A 12773-nucleotide genomic window follows, 5' to 3' on the forward strand; every position below is an offset into this window, starting at 1 on the left:
TAGCATACTTTAGTTTGCATTATTAGCATGAAACTGTACACATCGGTCTGAAGGTGGTGATTCAATTGCATAGGGCTGTCATGATGCTAAAATTTTTAATGATGATTAACTGCCATATAAATATGTGTAATTGATCATTTGATTTTTAAAGTGTTAAAGTAAGAATACACTGTAAGATTGGCTGATTACTTATCTTGTCTCCTGTCAATTCTTAGTCTCTCAAATAAACAAACATTACTTAACGCTGCCCTCTGCACATATTTGTTGTTTTCCTAAAACTCATAACATATTTCAATAAATTTGTCCAGCTGATGAAAACACACCCAATTCACATTCTGTTTAATGTACATGTATATGACTGTGGAAACTGTAGAAAATGATTGCTTTCAGCTCAAATAACAGCAACAATTATCTGTTTTCTATTTTCTACCATATTCCAGTCACATTTTAAAGATCTGCTACCCAAGCCAAGCCCAGTCCAGGCTCATTTTTCACAGGTTTGACATCAGGCTGGATTTGTTTTGTAATTAGTTTGTATTTGTTTTTATTTGGAAGTATATGCATTTTCTTTTATAGGTATAGTCTATTGCTATGTAGGGAACTGCTCTCTAAGAACATGTATGCAGTCAGGTTCAGGTCGGGTCTGGAATTTAACAGTACAAGTTGGGCCTGTTTAGGTTGAGTCTCAACATCACGAATAAGAATTCAAAGTCATGCCTGTTTAGACCTCTAGGTCACCCCTGTTCATCGACTAAATCACTGTCTTGTCCACTTTTAGAAATGGACTCGCTGCGGATCCTCCTCTACTCACTCATCTTCCTCATCAGTGTCTTTGGCAACCTGGTGATCATTGTGGTGCTGATGGTCAATAAGCGCATGCGCACCGTCACTAACTCCTTCCTGCTGTCACTTGCTGTCAGTGACCTCATGATGGCTGTTTTCTGCATGCCCTTCACGCTCATCCCCAACTTATTGGAGGACTTCATCTTTGGAGCTGTCATGTGCAAGACGGTTGCCTATTTCATGGGTGAGGCACTCTCCTTTTTTTTCTCAACTAAATTTCAAATGTAGGGAACATCTACTGAAACTAAAACCTTAATGATATTTTGGCTTCTCTTGGTGTTAGATGGCTCTTAGCAGAACCATTGTAGTGAATGAGATTATAAGATCTTTTTAAAATGGACATACTGTAAAGGTTCTATACCAATCAAATGCTTTTCTAAGAGCTGTATGCTCTGTTTCTTTTCCTTGTTAAGACTGTAGAGGCACACTTTATTCTTTAAAATTTGAACAAGTCAAACATGTTTTAATCTACGTCAAAGCCATATTATATGTTCTGGAATGAAAGCTTCTGTGCACCTTCTTAAAACATCTTGGAGTAGGAGTCCTGATCTAAGATTGGATTCTTCTCTGATCTGTTGATCACAACATTGCTGTTTATTGCTTTGGACACATACACTATTTTGCCAAAAGTATTAATTCACCCATCCAAATAATTGAATTCAGGTGTTCCAATCACTTCCATGGCCATGGGTGTATAAAATCAAGCACCTAGGCCTGCAGACTGCTTCTACAAACATTAGTGAATGAATGGGTCGCTCTCAGGAGCTCAGTGAATTCCAGCGTGGTACTGTGATAGGATGTCACCTGTGCAACAAGTCCAGTCATCAAATTTCCTCAATACTAAATATTCAGAGGTATTATAACAAAGTGGAAGCGATTGGGAATGACAGCAACTCAGCCACGAAGTGGTCGGCCATGTAAAATGACAGAGCACGGTCAGCAGATGTGGGGTTGTTTCTCAGGAGTTGGGCTCGACCCCTTAGTTCCAATGAAAGGAACTATTAATGCTTCAGCAGACAAAGAGATTTTGGACAATTTCATGCTCCCAGCTTTGTGGGAACAGTTTGGGGATGGCCCCTTCCTGTTCCAACATGACTGCGCACCAGTGCGTAAAGCAAGGTCCATAAAGGCATGGACTGAATGGAGTGAGCAAGAACTTGACTGGCCTACACAGAGTCCTGACCTCAACCTGATAGAACACCTTTGGGATGAATTAGAGTGGAGACTGCGAGCCAGGCCTTCTCGTCCGCCATCAGTGTCTGACCTCACAAATGTGCTTCTGGAAGAACGGTCAAAAGTTCCCATAAACGCACTCCTAAACCTTGTGGAAAGCCTTTCCAGAAGAGTTGAAGCTGTTATAGCTGCAAAGGCTGGGCTGACATCATATTAAACAATATGGATTAAAAATGGGATGTCACTCAAATTCATATGCGTGTTAACGCAGACGAGCAAATACTTTTGGCAATATAGTGTAGTCTGGACTGGATTATATGTTATCTGTGTCATAGGACCTTCTCAGTTAATGTTGGCAACTGGTTTACATCTGTTGTTACCTTTGTCTCTGAAGTCCCCCAAGGTTCTGTATTAGGGAATGTCCTTTTTCATTGTATATACTTCCTTATATGCTTTCGAAAATATAAAATTTGTATTCATTGTTGCACTGACAACACCCAACTCTAACACCCTCTAAAGGCCAGCAACATATGCATATTGATGTCTTGAACAGTGTCTGGAGTATATTAAAAGCTAAATGATGAAAAACAGACATTATGCTTTTTGGCTTTAAAATACACATCCAGCTCAAGAAATCACCTTACAGCACTCTCAGAATATGTCGCATGTTATGAATCGTGCTGATGTTTTTGATTCTGACCTCAGATTTGACCGGTGAATCATTTCCTTAGTCAGAAGTAGTTTTCATGAACTTCCCACAGTTGAACAAAATTAAGTCATTTAGGCCTTTCAAGATCTAAAAAAAAAATTATTCATGCCATTACTCAATCACATTTCTAAACTATTAGAAATTCTTTGTACATAGAACTTAATATGTCATCATTAGCTCACCTTTAATTCATACATTGCTAGATTGCTTATAGGCACCTTGAAATCTACCATGTATACTCTAGTTACATACAGGGCATTACTCCAGTTTTAGCCTCGCTGCACTGGCTCCAAGTCCATCACAGCATTTAATTTACTTTTCTTTTTTTTAAGTTTTTAAATCTCTAGATGGACTAGCCTCTTTAGCATGGACTTGCTTCACTCTTACTCTACTCTACCTGGTGCTTTTGGCTGTCTAAGTTGAAGCTTAAGACTGAACATGCTTTTACAGTCCCTGCTCCCAGGCTATGGAACAGCCTACATCTAAAAATTGAGAGTGCCTCACCTGTTCCTATTTTTAAATCAAGACATAAAATGTGCTTTGATACATTAACATTAAGGTGGCCTGTAATACCATGTTTTGGGCTCTGGAGCTTTGGCAGTTATTGCCAGTGAATCTTTGCTCTGCAAGGGGCCTGGGGGGCTGAGAAGCTTGTTCAGAATATCTGCAGTACATCATCCACTGTAAAATCTGAATCTCCAGGCTAGCAGCTTTCCTCCCAGAATGCTGCGGTGCTCACATCACCCCTTTGCTCTGTCACCCAGGGCTGCTAGCCTCTCTTTGCAATGGGCTGGAGAGCCTACCTAACCTTGAGTTGTCTAAGCGTCTCCTAAGAATCCCAAATTCTACAATGTTTTGCAGTTCACCGTTATTGTTGGCCTACAGTTGTCCAACCCAAAAAGCCCTGAAACAAATCTTAGATCAGCATTCGTATGGTGAGAAGCTTTATGAATACAGGCCATGATCATGGTTATTATAGTCAGCAGTTATCCATCACCAAATATGTTTTTGGAGGAAATGTCTTAGACATACTAATCCAACTAAGGGTGCCTTCAGACTTGATATGTTCAATTCAATTAAAACAAACCCTGGTGTGATTGTGCGATTTCTCTGTCAGTGCAGTTTGTTAGAGGAAATGAGAACATTGCCATCAGAGCTCTGATGTGCACCAAATAAGCAGACTGAGACCCCCTGAGCAGGTCAGTCCCACTTTGCTTCAAAACAAACTGGTGGGATTTGTTTGAAGTATGAATTTAATACAGACTACAGACAAAATGAACGGTCATCTCCTTTATGCAGAGCCTTATTGTTATGTGGAAAATATGAGTTTGTGACGCTGTTTTGACACATACAAGTGTTTATGATCTCTTTATAAGCTCTGAACTGATTTTCAATTTTAAAATGAGGCTAAAGCACATTTGAAGTCCTAAAATACTCTATACACATTTGACTGTGCTCATGAAATATATTAGGTATTAAACTGCCAAGGTTCCTCTGTTTTATAAGAGCCGTGAGCCCCTTCAGGCTGTGTGTTACAGAGATTTCAACCTGCTTTGCATTGTGCAAAACCACAGGAATTCAGAGAGTCTTGTGACTTATAGCTCTAATATCGCAAAATAGATAAAATAAGACATACATGAAACCAGCAAGCCTAGATAACACAGAGAATAGCAAGTTTAAGGAATTGCCGTGGGCATTATCACAGTTATTCTACGTCATAATATCTGCCTAATCAGTGTGACTGTTTGATGTGTGGGTTAGGGTTAGGTTTAGGGTTAGGGTTATTTGATGTTTAATGCAAAATGATATTAATAACTCCCAGCTTATAAGGCTGACCTTACATGATTAAGTTACATGAAACTTGTGTTTTTCTGTGCATCTTTCCAATTACACTTAACAAATTTGCATGCAACACATTTCAGTACTCCACTTGTTGTATGTAGCTAATCAAATCAAATTTATTTGTATAGCACTTTTTACAACGGGTGTTGTCACAAAGCAGCTTCACAGAATTTCGGAAAAGACAAAGTTTTAACAGGAGTGTAAGAATGTACAGAAACCCCCTGGTGGGCAAGCCAGGGGCAACAGTGGGAGGAACCAGGCTCACCAGGGGGGACCCATCCTCCTCTGGTCAAACTACCTACAAGTGATTATACTACTAATATTAATAGCAGTGGTATTGGTATTAGGAATAACTAGGAGTCTATGAGAACATCAGCGTAGGGTGGGCAGCTCATCCAAGGCAGGTGGTGGCAGCTGGGGCGTGGGCAGCTGGTCTAATTAATGTAGTTAATTTGGCTAAAGTAAAGTTGTATGAAATTTTCACTACATAAAGCCACTGCAAAACCACTGTGACCAGTAACCTCATTTCCTTTCCAGTTTAAGTAATAATGGCGCATTTTTCTGTATCTGTATTTCCACATTGGTGGAATTTTTGCCACTTTTCTCTATGCCTACTATTGGCTTTCTCAGCATCACTATGGGACAGTGGACTTTGGGTAAACCCTATAATAACATATCGCTGTTGTCGGAACAAAACTTCGTATCTCCAAAATGGTAACTTTATAGCAGAAGGAAAAAACAAACGTTGCTTTTAATGTAAGTCAATGGAACCAGAATTTCTTCCTAGTGATTTTGGGCTGTTTTTTATACCGTAAAGGTATTTTTAAATGAAAATTACATTTTCAAAAACTGAAACATGACAAAAATGGAGATATGAAGTTTTGTTCTGACAGCAGCGATATGAAGAGTTGTCAGATACTTCGTTGTCTGGTGTGGGAGAAAATATAACTTTGATGTGAAGGAGACAGCATATTGAGCCCTGAGGTGCTACAAATGATCTGTCAAACTCACATCTTAATAATATTTCTTTGATAATGAATATTAGTTTGTAGAACAGCAATCCTGAATACTGTTCACAGATGAGCTGTATGGGTTTTATCTGCCCTTGGACACTGTAGATTACTATTTCAATAATGGTCCAATTCAGATCAGCTCTTGGCTAAATTATGTATTTATTTACACAGTTAAAATCACTTTTTTTGGTTACTGTAGTTTCCTGGGTAACACAGTTCCCATATTGCTTTTGATGAAAATTATTGAATGGATTTTATAAACTAAGTTAGAGTAGATTTACCAATTACTTAAGAGCGCAATGAAGAAATGACCCTGATAAACGAGACGTAAGAGGAAGCCGTCTAGATGTTATATTAGCCTAGACAAAAACAGTCCCTTCATAAACACATAGGGCCATTATGCCTCTATTTCAGTGCATCACCAAAAGACGATGTAAGCTAAACACAATTCATGTGCGGCTAATGTGAAGACACGGGCCGTTGAACACCAGTAATTCTTGTGAGATTATAAATTGTTTCAATTTCCCTCATAGCCTGGGAGACAGTTGGTGACCCTGCAAGAACCGATCTTACGAGAAACAGCTGTTGCTTTCCGCTTATGTATGTAGTGCCACTGTGACTTGATGATTTTAGCAAGCTGCTCTAAGCCTCTGATATGGGACCAGTTTGAGTTAGGGTGAACCCTAATTGCTGGCAATAAAAGCATGCTGCAACATGAGCACCCTTATTTTTGGGGGGTTTAGGCAATAATAATAATGATAATAATGAGAAGGTGTCTCTAGCACATGTGGGAGCAAACACATTGAAATGTGAGTTGAAGCTCAATCTTTGTGGAAAAAGAACATAATAAAAGCACAAACTTTTGCTATGAAACTGTAATTTATCTAGTAATAGAAAACAGAACTGTGACTGTCAAACAAACATTACAGTCTGAGAAGGCTGTCTGTTTCTGGAGTTCATAACAGAAAAACAGTTTATGCTGCAGTTCCTACTATGGTCAAATGGAAATGGGACCGAGCTGTCCAAACGAATCTCCATGTCCTACTGCACGTTTAATGTTTCCCCTTATTAATCAATAGTGCAACATACCATCTGTTTTGTGTGTTAAGATGTCATGCTCACTTGACCACTGAAAAATTATATATATATATATATATATATATATATATATATATATATATATATATGTGTGTGTGTGTGTGTGTGTGTGTGTGTGTGTGTGTGTGTGTGTGTGTGTGTGTGTGTGCGTTCTATGTCTGAATCCCTGGAGTATGTTTGTAGAGATTTCTGTGGGATTTAAATGAGTATCTCCACTGGCAGCAGGTGAAAATATTGATATAGAATAGAATAGAATAGAATTCAACTTTATTGTCATTGCGTATGTCACAGGTACAAAGCAACGAAATGCAGTTTGCATCCATCCAGAAGTGCTTAGCAGCAATATAAATATTTATCTTACAATGTACAGTAATTATAGTATATACAGGTTAAAAAAAATATGAGGGGGTATGAACATGAAGGAGGTTATACAGGTTATAAACAAGAATGTACAGGTTATAAATATGAGGGGTATAAGTACTATGAACAGGTTATAAATATGAGGGGTATAAGTACTATGAACAGGTTATAAATATGAGGGGGTATAAAGTACTATGAACAGGTTATAAATATGAAGGGGGATAAGTATGTACTTATGAACAGGTAGAGTATTTACACAGTATATACAATAATGGGCAGTATATACAGCAGATGTAAGTGCCGGTAAGTGGTGTTGAGTGGTGTGTAAGTCTGTGTGTACAGTCCATTGTTATTTAGATGTCAGGAGGCAGAGTTCAGGAGTGTGACAGCTGTTGGGAAGAAGCTATTCCGGTACCTGGTGGTCTTAGACCGGAGGCTCCTGTAGCGCCTCCCAGAGGGCAGGGGGGTGAAGAGTCTGTGTGCTGGGTGACTGGGATCTTTGATGATTTTCCCAGCCCTCTTCAGACACCGCTTCCTGTAGATGTCCTCTATGGCAGGAAGTGGTGCACCGATGATGCGCTGGGCAGTTTTCACCACCCTTTGCAGCGCCTTCCGGTCTGAGGCAGAGCAGCACCCGTACCATACTGTGATGCAGTTGGTCAGGATGCTCTCAATGGTGCAGCGATAGAAGTTCACCAGGATGTCTGAGGACAGGTGATTCATCCTCAGCCTCCTCAGAAAGAAGAGGCGCTGGTGAGCCTTCTTTACCAGCTTGGAGCAGCTGGTCGTCCAGGTGAGATCCTTGGAGATGTGGACACCAAGGAACTTGAAGTTGTTCACACGCTCCACTGCCGTCCCCTTGATGTGGATGGGTGGATATGGGTCAGCATTCCTTCTGAAGTCCACAATGAGCTCCTTAGTTTTCTCAGCGTTGAGCAGAAGGTTGTTAGTGTCGCACCACTCAGCCAGACGATCCACCTCCTCCCTATAGGCTGTCTCATCGTTGTTTTTGATGAGGCCAAGCACCGTGATGTCATCCGCAAACTTAATGATGGTATTGGAACCATCGACAGGCTTACAGTCATGGGTGAAGAGGGAGTAGAGGAAGGGACTCATCACACAGCCTTGTGGTACACCGGTATTTATGGTGATGGTGGATGAGCAGTGGTTGTCCCACTGGACATGTTGGGGTCGGTTGGTCAGGAAGTCCAGTAACCAGTTGCACATGAGGGAACTAATACCCAAGTCTGTGAGTTTTGTGATGAGTTTTGAGGGGATGACTGTGTTGAATGCTGAACTGAAGTCTACGAACAGCATCCTGATGGAGGTATTTTTATTGTCCAGGTGTGAGAGGACAGAGTGCAATGCTATGGAGACTGCATCTTCTGTGCTCCTGTTCTGGCGGTATGCAAATTGGTGGGCGTCCAGGGAGGGGGGGAGACAGGATTTGAGCTGTGCTAGGACCAACCGCTCAAAGCACTTTGTGATGATGGGGGTGAGGACTACCGGGCAGTAGTCATTCAGTCGTGATGGTTTGGAATTTAGTATAGTAGTATCTCAAAATAATGACTTTCTTGAAATATTGATTTAGTATGTCTAAATATTGACCTATTTTCTCACCATGTTGACTTGTGGTCCTAAAACATTATTTTCTCAATTTTTGGACTTAGTGTCTTGAGTATTGACTTAATTTCTCAATATTTTGACTTAGTGTCCTGAAACATTGACTTATTTTTCTGAACATTTTGACTTGCAAATAATGAATGTTGAAATAATGAGTTCTGAAATTTGTCATTATTTTGATACTTCAAGTCAATATTTTAAGAAAATTAGTAAAACTTTATTGAAATACTAAATCATTTTTTGAAAGATTTCATTGCAAACCTTGTTTTAGACCACTGTTGACTTTTTTTATAATATATATGTAGTTGAGAGTAGGCATTTCACATATGAGATATATCATTGCTATATTACAGTAATACCATGTTTACTGGAAAAATAAAAATGTGTTTCCCCTTAACTTCATTTAATTTTCAAAACCTCTTTGTGTCCAAAATATAACGAATAAACAAAACGATGTACAGCATTTTGGAACAAAACTCTTTTTGAGATCATAAGCAATTATTTTATGACAATAAGTCTTAATTTTGGGTTAAGTCAGTATATTGAAAATGTTTTATTTTATTTATTATTTATTTCCATATCTGGTGGGGATGGGCATCCATAAATTTGTGTAGACTGCTTTATGACGTTACATGAATAGTTCTTTGGTTCTAAGTGGTTCTGCATTAATGCCAAGTAAACACTGCTTTTGCTAACGACCCACATACATTCTTGCTAAATGAACATAAGGGATTAAAAGCTAGTCCTAAATCAATGTAGCAGCACTGATTCTATTCGGATCAGGCTTGGCATGAAGCCGCCTCCTGTTGGGTCACTCCTACAGTGCCATGTGTCAGCTTTGAGTCAGAGGAAGAGCATTCCGCTGGTCCACAGCAGAGAACGTTCTGTTTCGCTCGCCTCTGCTGCATCTAATCTGAGCCAAGCCTGTCGGCAGCCTGGTTTTCATCAGCCACGAGCAATCGATGAGCCGAGCCATTACGACACCCTCCAGCCATTGATTTTTGTGTCTAATCTCTGAGGCCATGTCTGTTAATGTCTACCCTTAAGGAGAGGCATCGCCTGAGGAACGTAGAGGCCATCAAAGTCATGTTAAATGACAGTGGAATGCCTCTAGAAATGAGGGTTAAGGTCTTTTAAGTATGGCCTATACCAGCCATTATTCTGCTGCCTTTTAAAGGTGGTCCACATTAATCCACTGTTTGCACCTACTTTGAATTCTTTTCAGAGGGAAATATAAGCGCGACTCTTTTCTAAGTTAAAAAGCATTGCCAAACCTTTCTTTTTCTTTTTTTCTCCAACTTCACTGTGAGAATCTAAACACTTGGAGCCTGACCTTATTAGAATAAAACTCATTCCTTCCTTTTTTAGCTGGGATTATAAGTTTTGTGAATGGGAAATCAAAGAGAAAGTTTGAGACATTTTCAGCTGTGGTTGTGCCTTGCCATTGAGGAGAGTTTGAGTTTGAGTCTTTTCTAAGGCTCTTCAAGCTCCACTGCATTTCTTCATGAAAGCTCCGGCTCATTCATGTGTCATCTGGGCTCAAGGGCAGGCTGACACACGCGAGCTTTAGGAGTTCATTTCCGAGGCAGTGGCTTCACCTTTCTCAGATGCACTTTCTCAGAAGTGATTGAAAATACTGCATTACTCAGACTTAAAACTCCCAAGACCGAAATCAATATATGAAAAAGCAATATACTGCAAACATAACAAGCTACAAAGAACAGTTTGTGCTTATGAAGAAAATTTCTGCGATGCAGGGTCTCCCAAGTGTGTTCCTCCTCACCAGACTGTAATCAAAGGTGATAAATGGAGGAGCTTCTATAGGAAATCCATCTGAAATGATTGGAAACTCATTAGCGTAGGTGCAAAGTTGGTTGCCTAGGCCCCACCCATTTCCTATAGACTGCCTTTCATTTATTTAATTTCTACTCAAAACAAGTCATTCATTTTTTAGCTTCAAGAAAAAGCAGAACAGGTAATTAATAGAAAATTGCCTTTGACTTCTTTTCAGGAGACTTTTTCGCCGCGTTTTAAGGCCACTGTTTAAAGAATTTTAAAAATGGTAACCTTTGAGAATAAAGACGTAACATTTCGAGATAAAGTCATACAGTGTGATAATTCATTAATAAAGTCATAATGTTTTGAGCTTAAACTCATAATGTTTTGACAAACAAAATAGTCATTTTTAAAGAATAAAGTCATAATATTTTGAGAATAAGTCATAAGATTTTAATAATAAAACTAATAATAATAGAACTACACCATTAAAGTATGTTATTACCAGGAAAAGTTAATATCGTTGCCAAAGGGCTTGCAAAAGGATGGAAGCAACCTCCTCATGTCTCCTGGGACATCAGCATCAGACTGTTATTAGTATAAGAAACAGCTGAAATGGCGGTGCAAGAAACTGTGTTTAGAATAAAGAACCAGAAGGACAGAGGAAATTGTTTTTTGAAGAAGAAGAACTCGCAGGCAGTGGTCATGTACGAGGCTATCAGTTTTACAGGAGACAGTGAGAACGATAAAATGATCAATCCCAAAGACGTGGAGCTCTGGCACACTCAGCATCTTCATCCTTTACAATATAGCAACCAAGGTTCCAACTCATTATGGTAGCCCCACTACAATAAGCCCACTTTGTCCTCGAAATATTGCAACTTTATCCTCTAAATTTTACTGTTTTTATACAACTTTAATCATGAAATATGACTTTGTTCGCAAAGTCTATTTGTTTTAACAGTGGCCCTAAAATGCCATCTACAGGGTTATTTTTCCACTCCCTTGTCTTAGAAATTGGGTGCATTTTATCCTCCTCAATCTCAATTACAAATGTAGGCTTTTCTCAGATATCCCGTTTCTGTTTTAGTGCAGTTGTTCTTTTTTTTTTGTCTGTTTCTTTTTCTCAGAAATGACTCCCTTCAGACTCACAGTGGATGGATGGACAGAGACACCTGTAGATTTTTTCAGATCCAAATGAAGAGTGCAGCTTGATTTTCTTCTCTCTCAAAGATGAAAGCTTTAAGTACTATTTATCTGGTGGGTGGTCTACCAGGTCTTGCACTGGTGTTAGGAGTCTCATTTTCTCTGTATATTTTAGCATGTATATTTATAGCAAATTCAGTTTGAAAACTCTTGTTTTGTTGCTTATTTTCCTTTGGCATAATGCCCGTTGAGTGAAATATAGCAGTCTGTATTTTATCTGTGCTCAGCAGTTGAGTGAGCAGGATAACAATTAAATGGTCACAGAGTACCTGTTTATTGACTTATATTTGACTGAATAAGACTAACTAAGGATTAAGGAAGCAACCTCTAACCGATACATGCTCAATAACACTGACTGGTAACCAAAAACAATCTATTTATTTTTTCATTTATTTATAAAACTTTGTTTTCATACCCGACAGCCCTGCAGGGTGAATGGCGGCGCAAGCCCTCCGCATGATATACATATTCATGTATGCAAACGTCGTTCGGCTGCTGCTCTCAGTCCAGCGGCCCACTATTTGTCTGTGAGAATATTAAAGCCATGGAGAGCTGAGCTTCTTGTCAAAAATAGCAAAACATGATGTGTCAAAGATTAAACATCTTTTCTTGGAGAAAGATTCTCCAAGCGATGCTGTAGAAGAACCACTTTTAGCTCCCCAAAGAATCTTTCCATTGAAGGTCATTCAATGAATTATTAATGTAAATTACATATGTGAAGTTGGTTTTGATTGATTTAACACGTTGGTTCCTGTATGATTCCATATGTGCTATTTTGAATAGTTTTGATATGTTCACTACTATTGTAGAATGGAAATACAGTGCTGTGCAAAAGTAGGAGACCACCCTTCGTGTGTTGAGTATTCAGGCAATTAGAATTAATAATGTGCATTTATACATTTTTCAATGTCAGGAAAAAAGCAGAAAACATGTATTTGTCAGAAAATGACACAGAAGCCTCAACAACTAAATACAGTGTCATTTCTTCAGTATTCAGTGTGTCCACTCTTTAGCTTTCTTACAGCTTCTATTCCTCTGAGCAGTCTTGCTTTCAGTTTTTCAAAGAAAGCCACAGGGACGTTTTTCCACATCTCCAAAGTTCATTAGAAGTTGGTTGCATTTTCTTCTTT

At 39.1% G+C, this 12773-nt stretch overlaps 1 protein-coding gene across 2 annotated transcripts in view; it reads left to right on the top strand.

The window, feature by feature from the left end:
* Positions 1–12773, top strand: part of cckbra (cholecystokinin B receptor a) — a 44436-nt gene that overhangs the window by 10860 nt on the left and 20803 nt on the right. The window contains exon 2 of one of the 2 annotated variants that reach the window (XM_017710115.2): positions 779–1027. The exons of the other annotated variant lie outside the window; for it this stretch is intronic. Coding sequence (XP_017565604.1) covers positions 779–1027 — 249 coding nt within the window. The remainder of the gene's footprint in view (positions 1–778; positions 1028–12773) is intronic. 2 annotated transcript variants of the gene reach the window in all.

This window comes from Pygocentrus nattereri, chromosome 12, assembly GCF_015220715.1.
Source record: "Pygocentrus nattereri isolate fPygNat1 chromosome 12, fPygNat1.pri, whole genome shotgun sequence".
NCBI classification, from domain to species: Eukaryota; Metazoa; Chordata; class Actinopteri; order Characiformes; family Serrasalmidae; genus Pygocentrus; species Pygocentrus nattereri.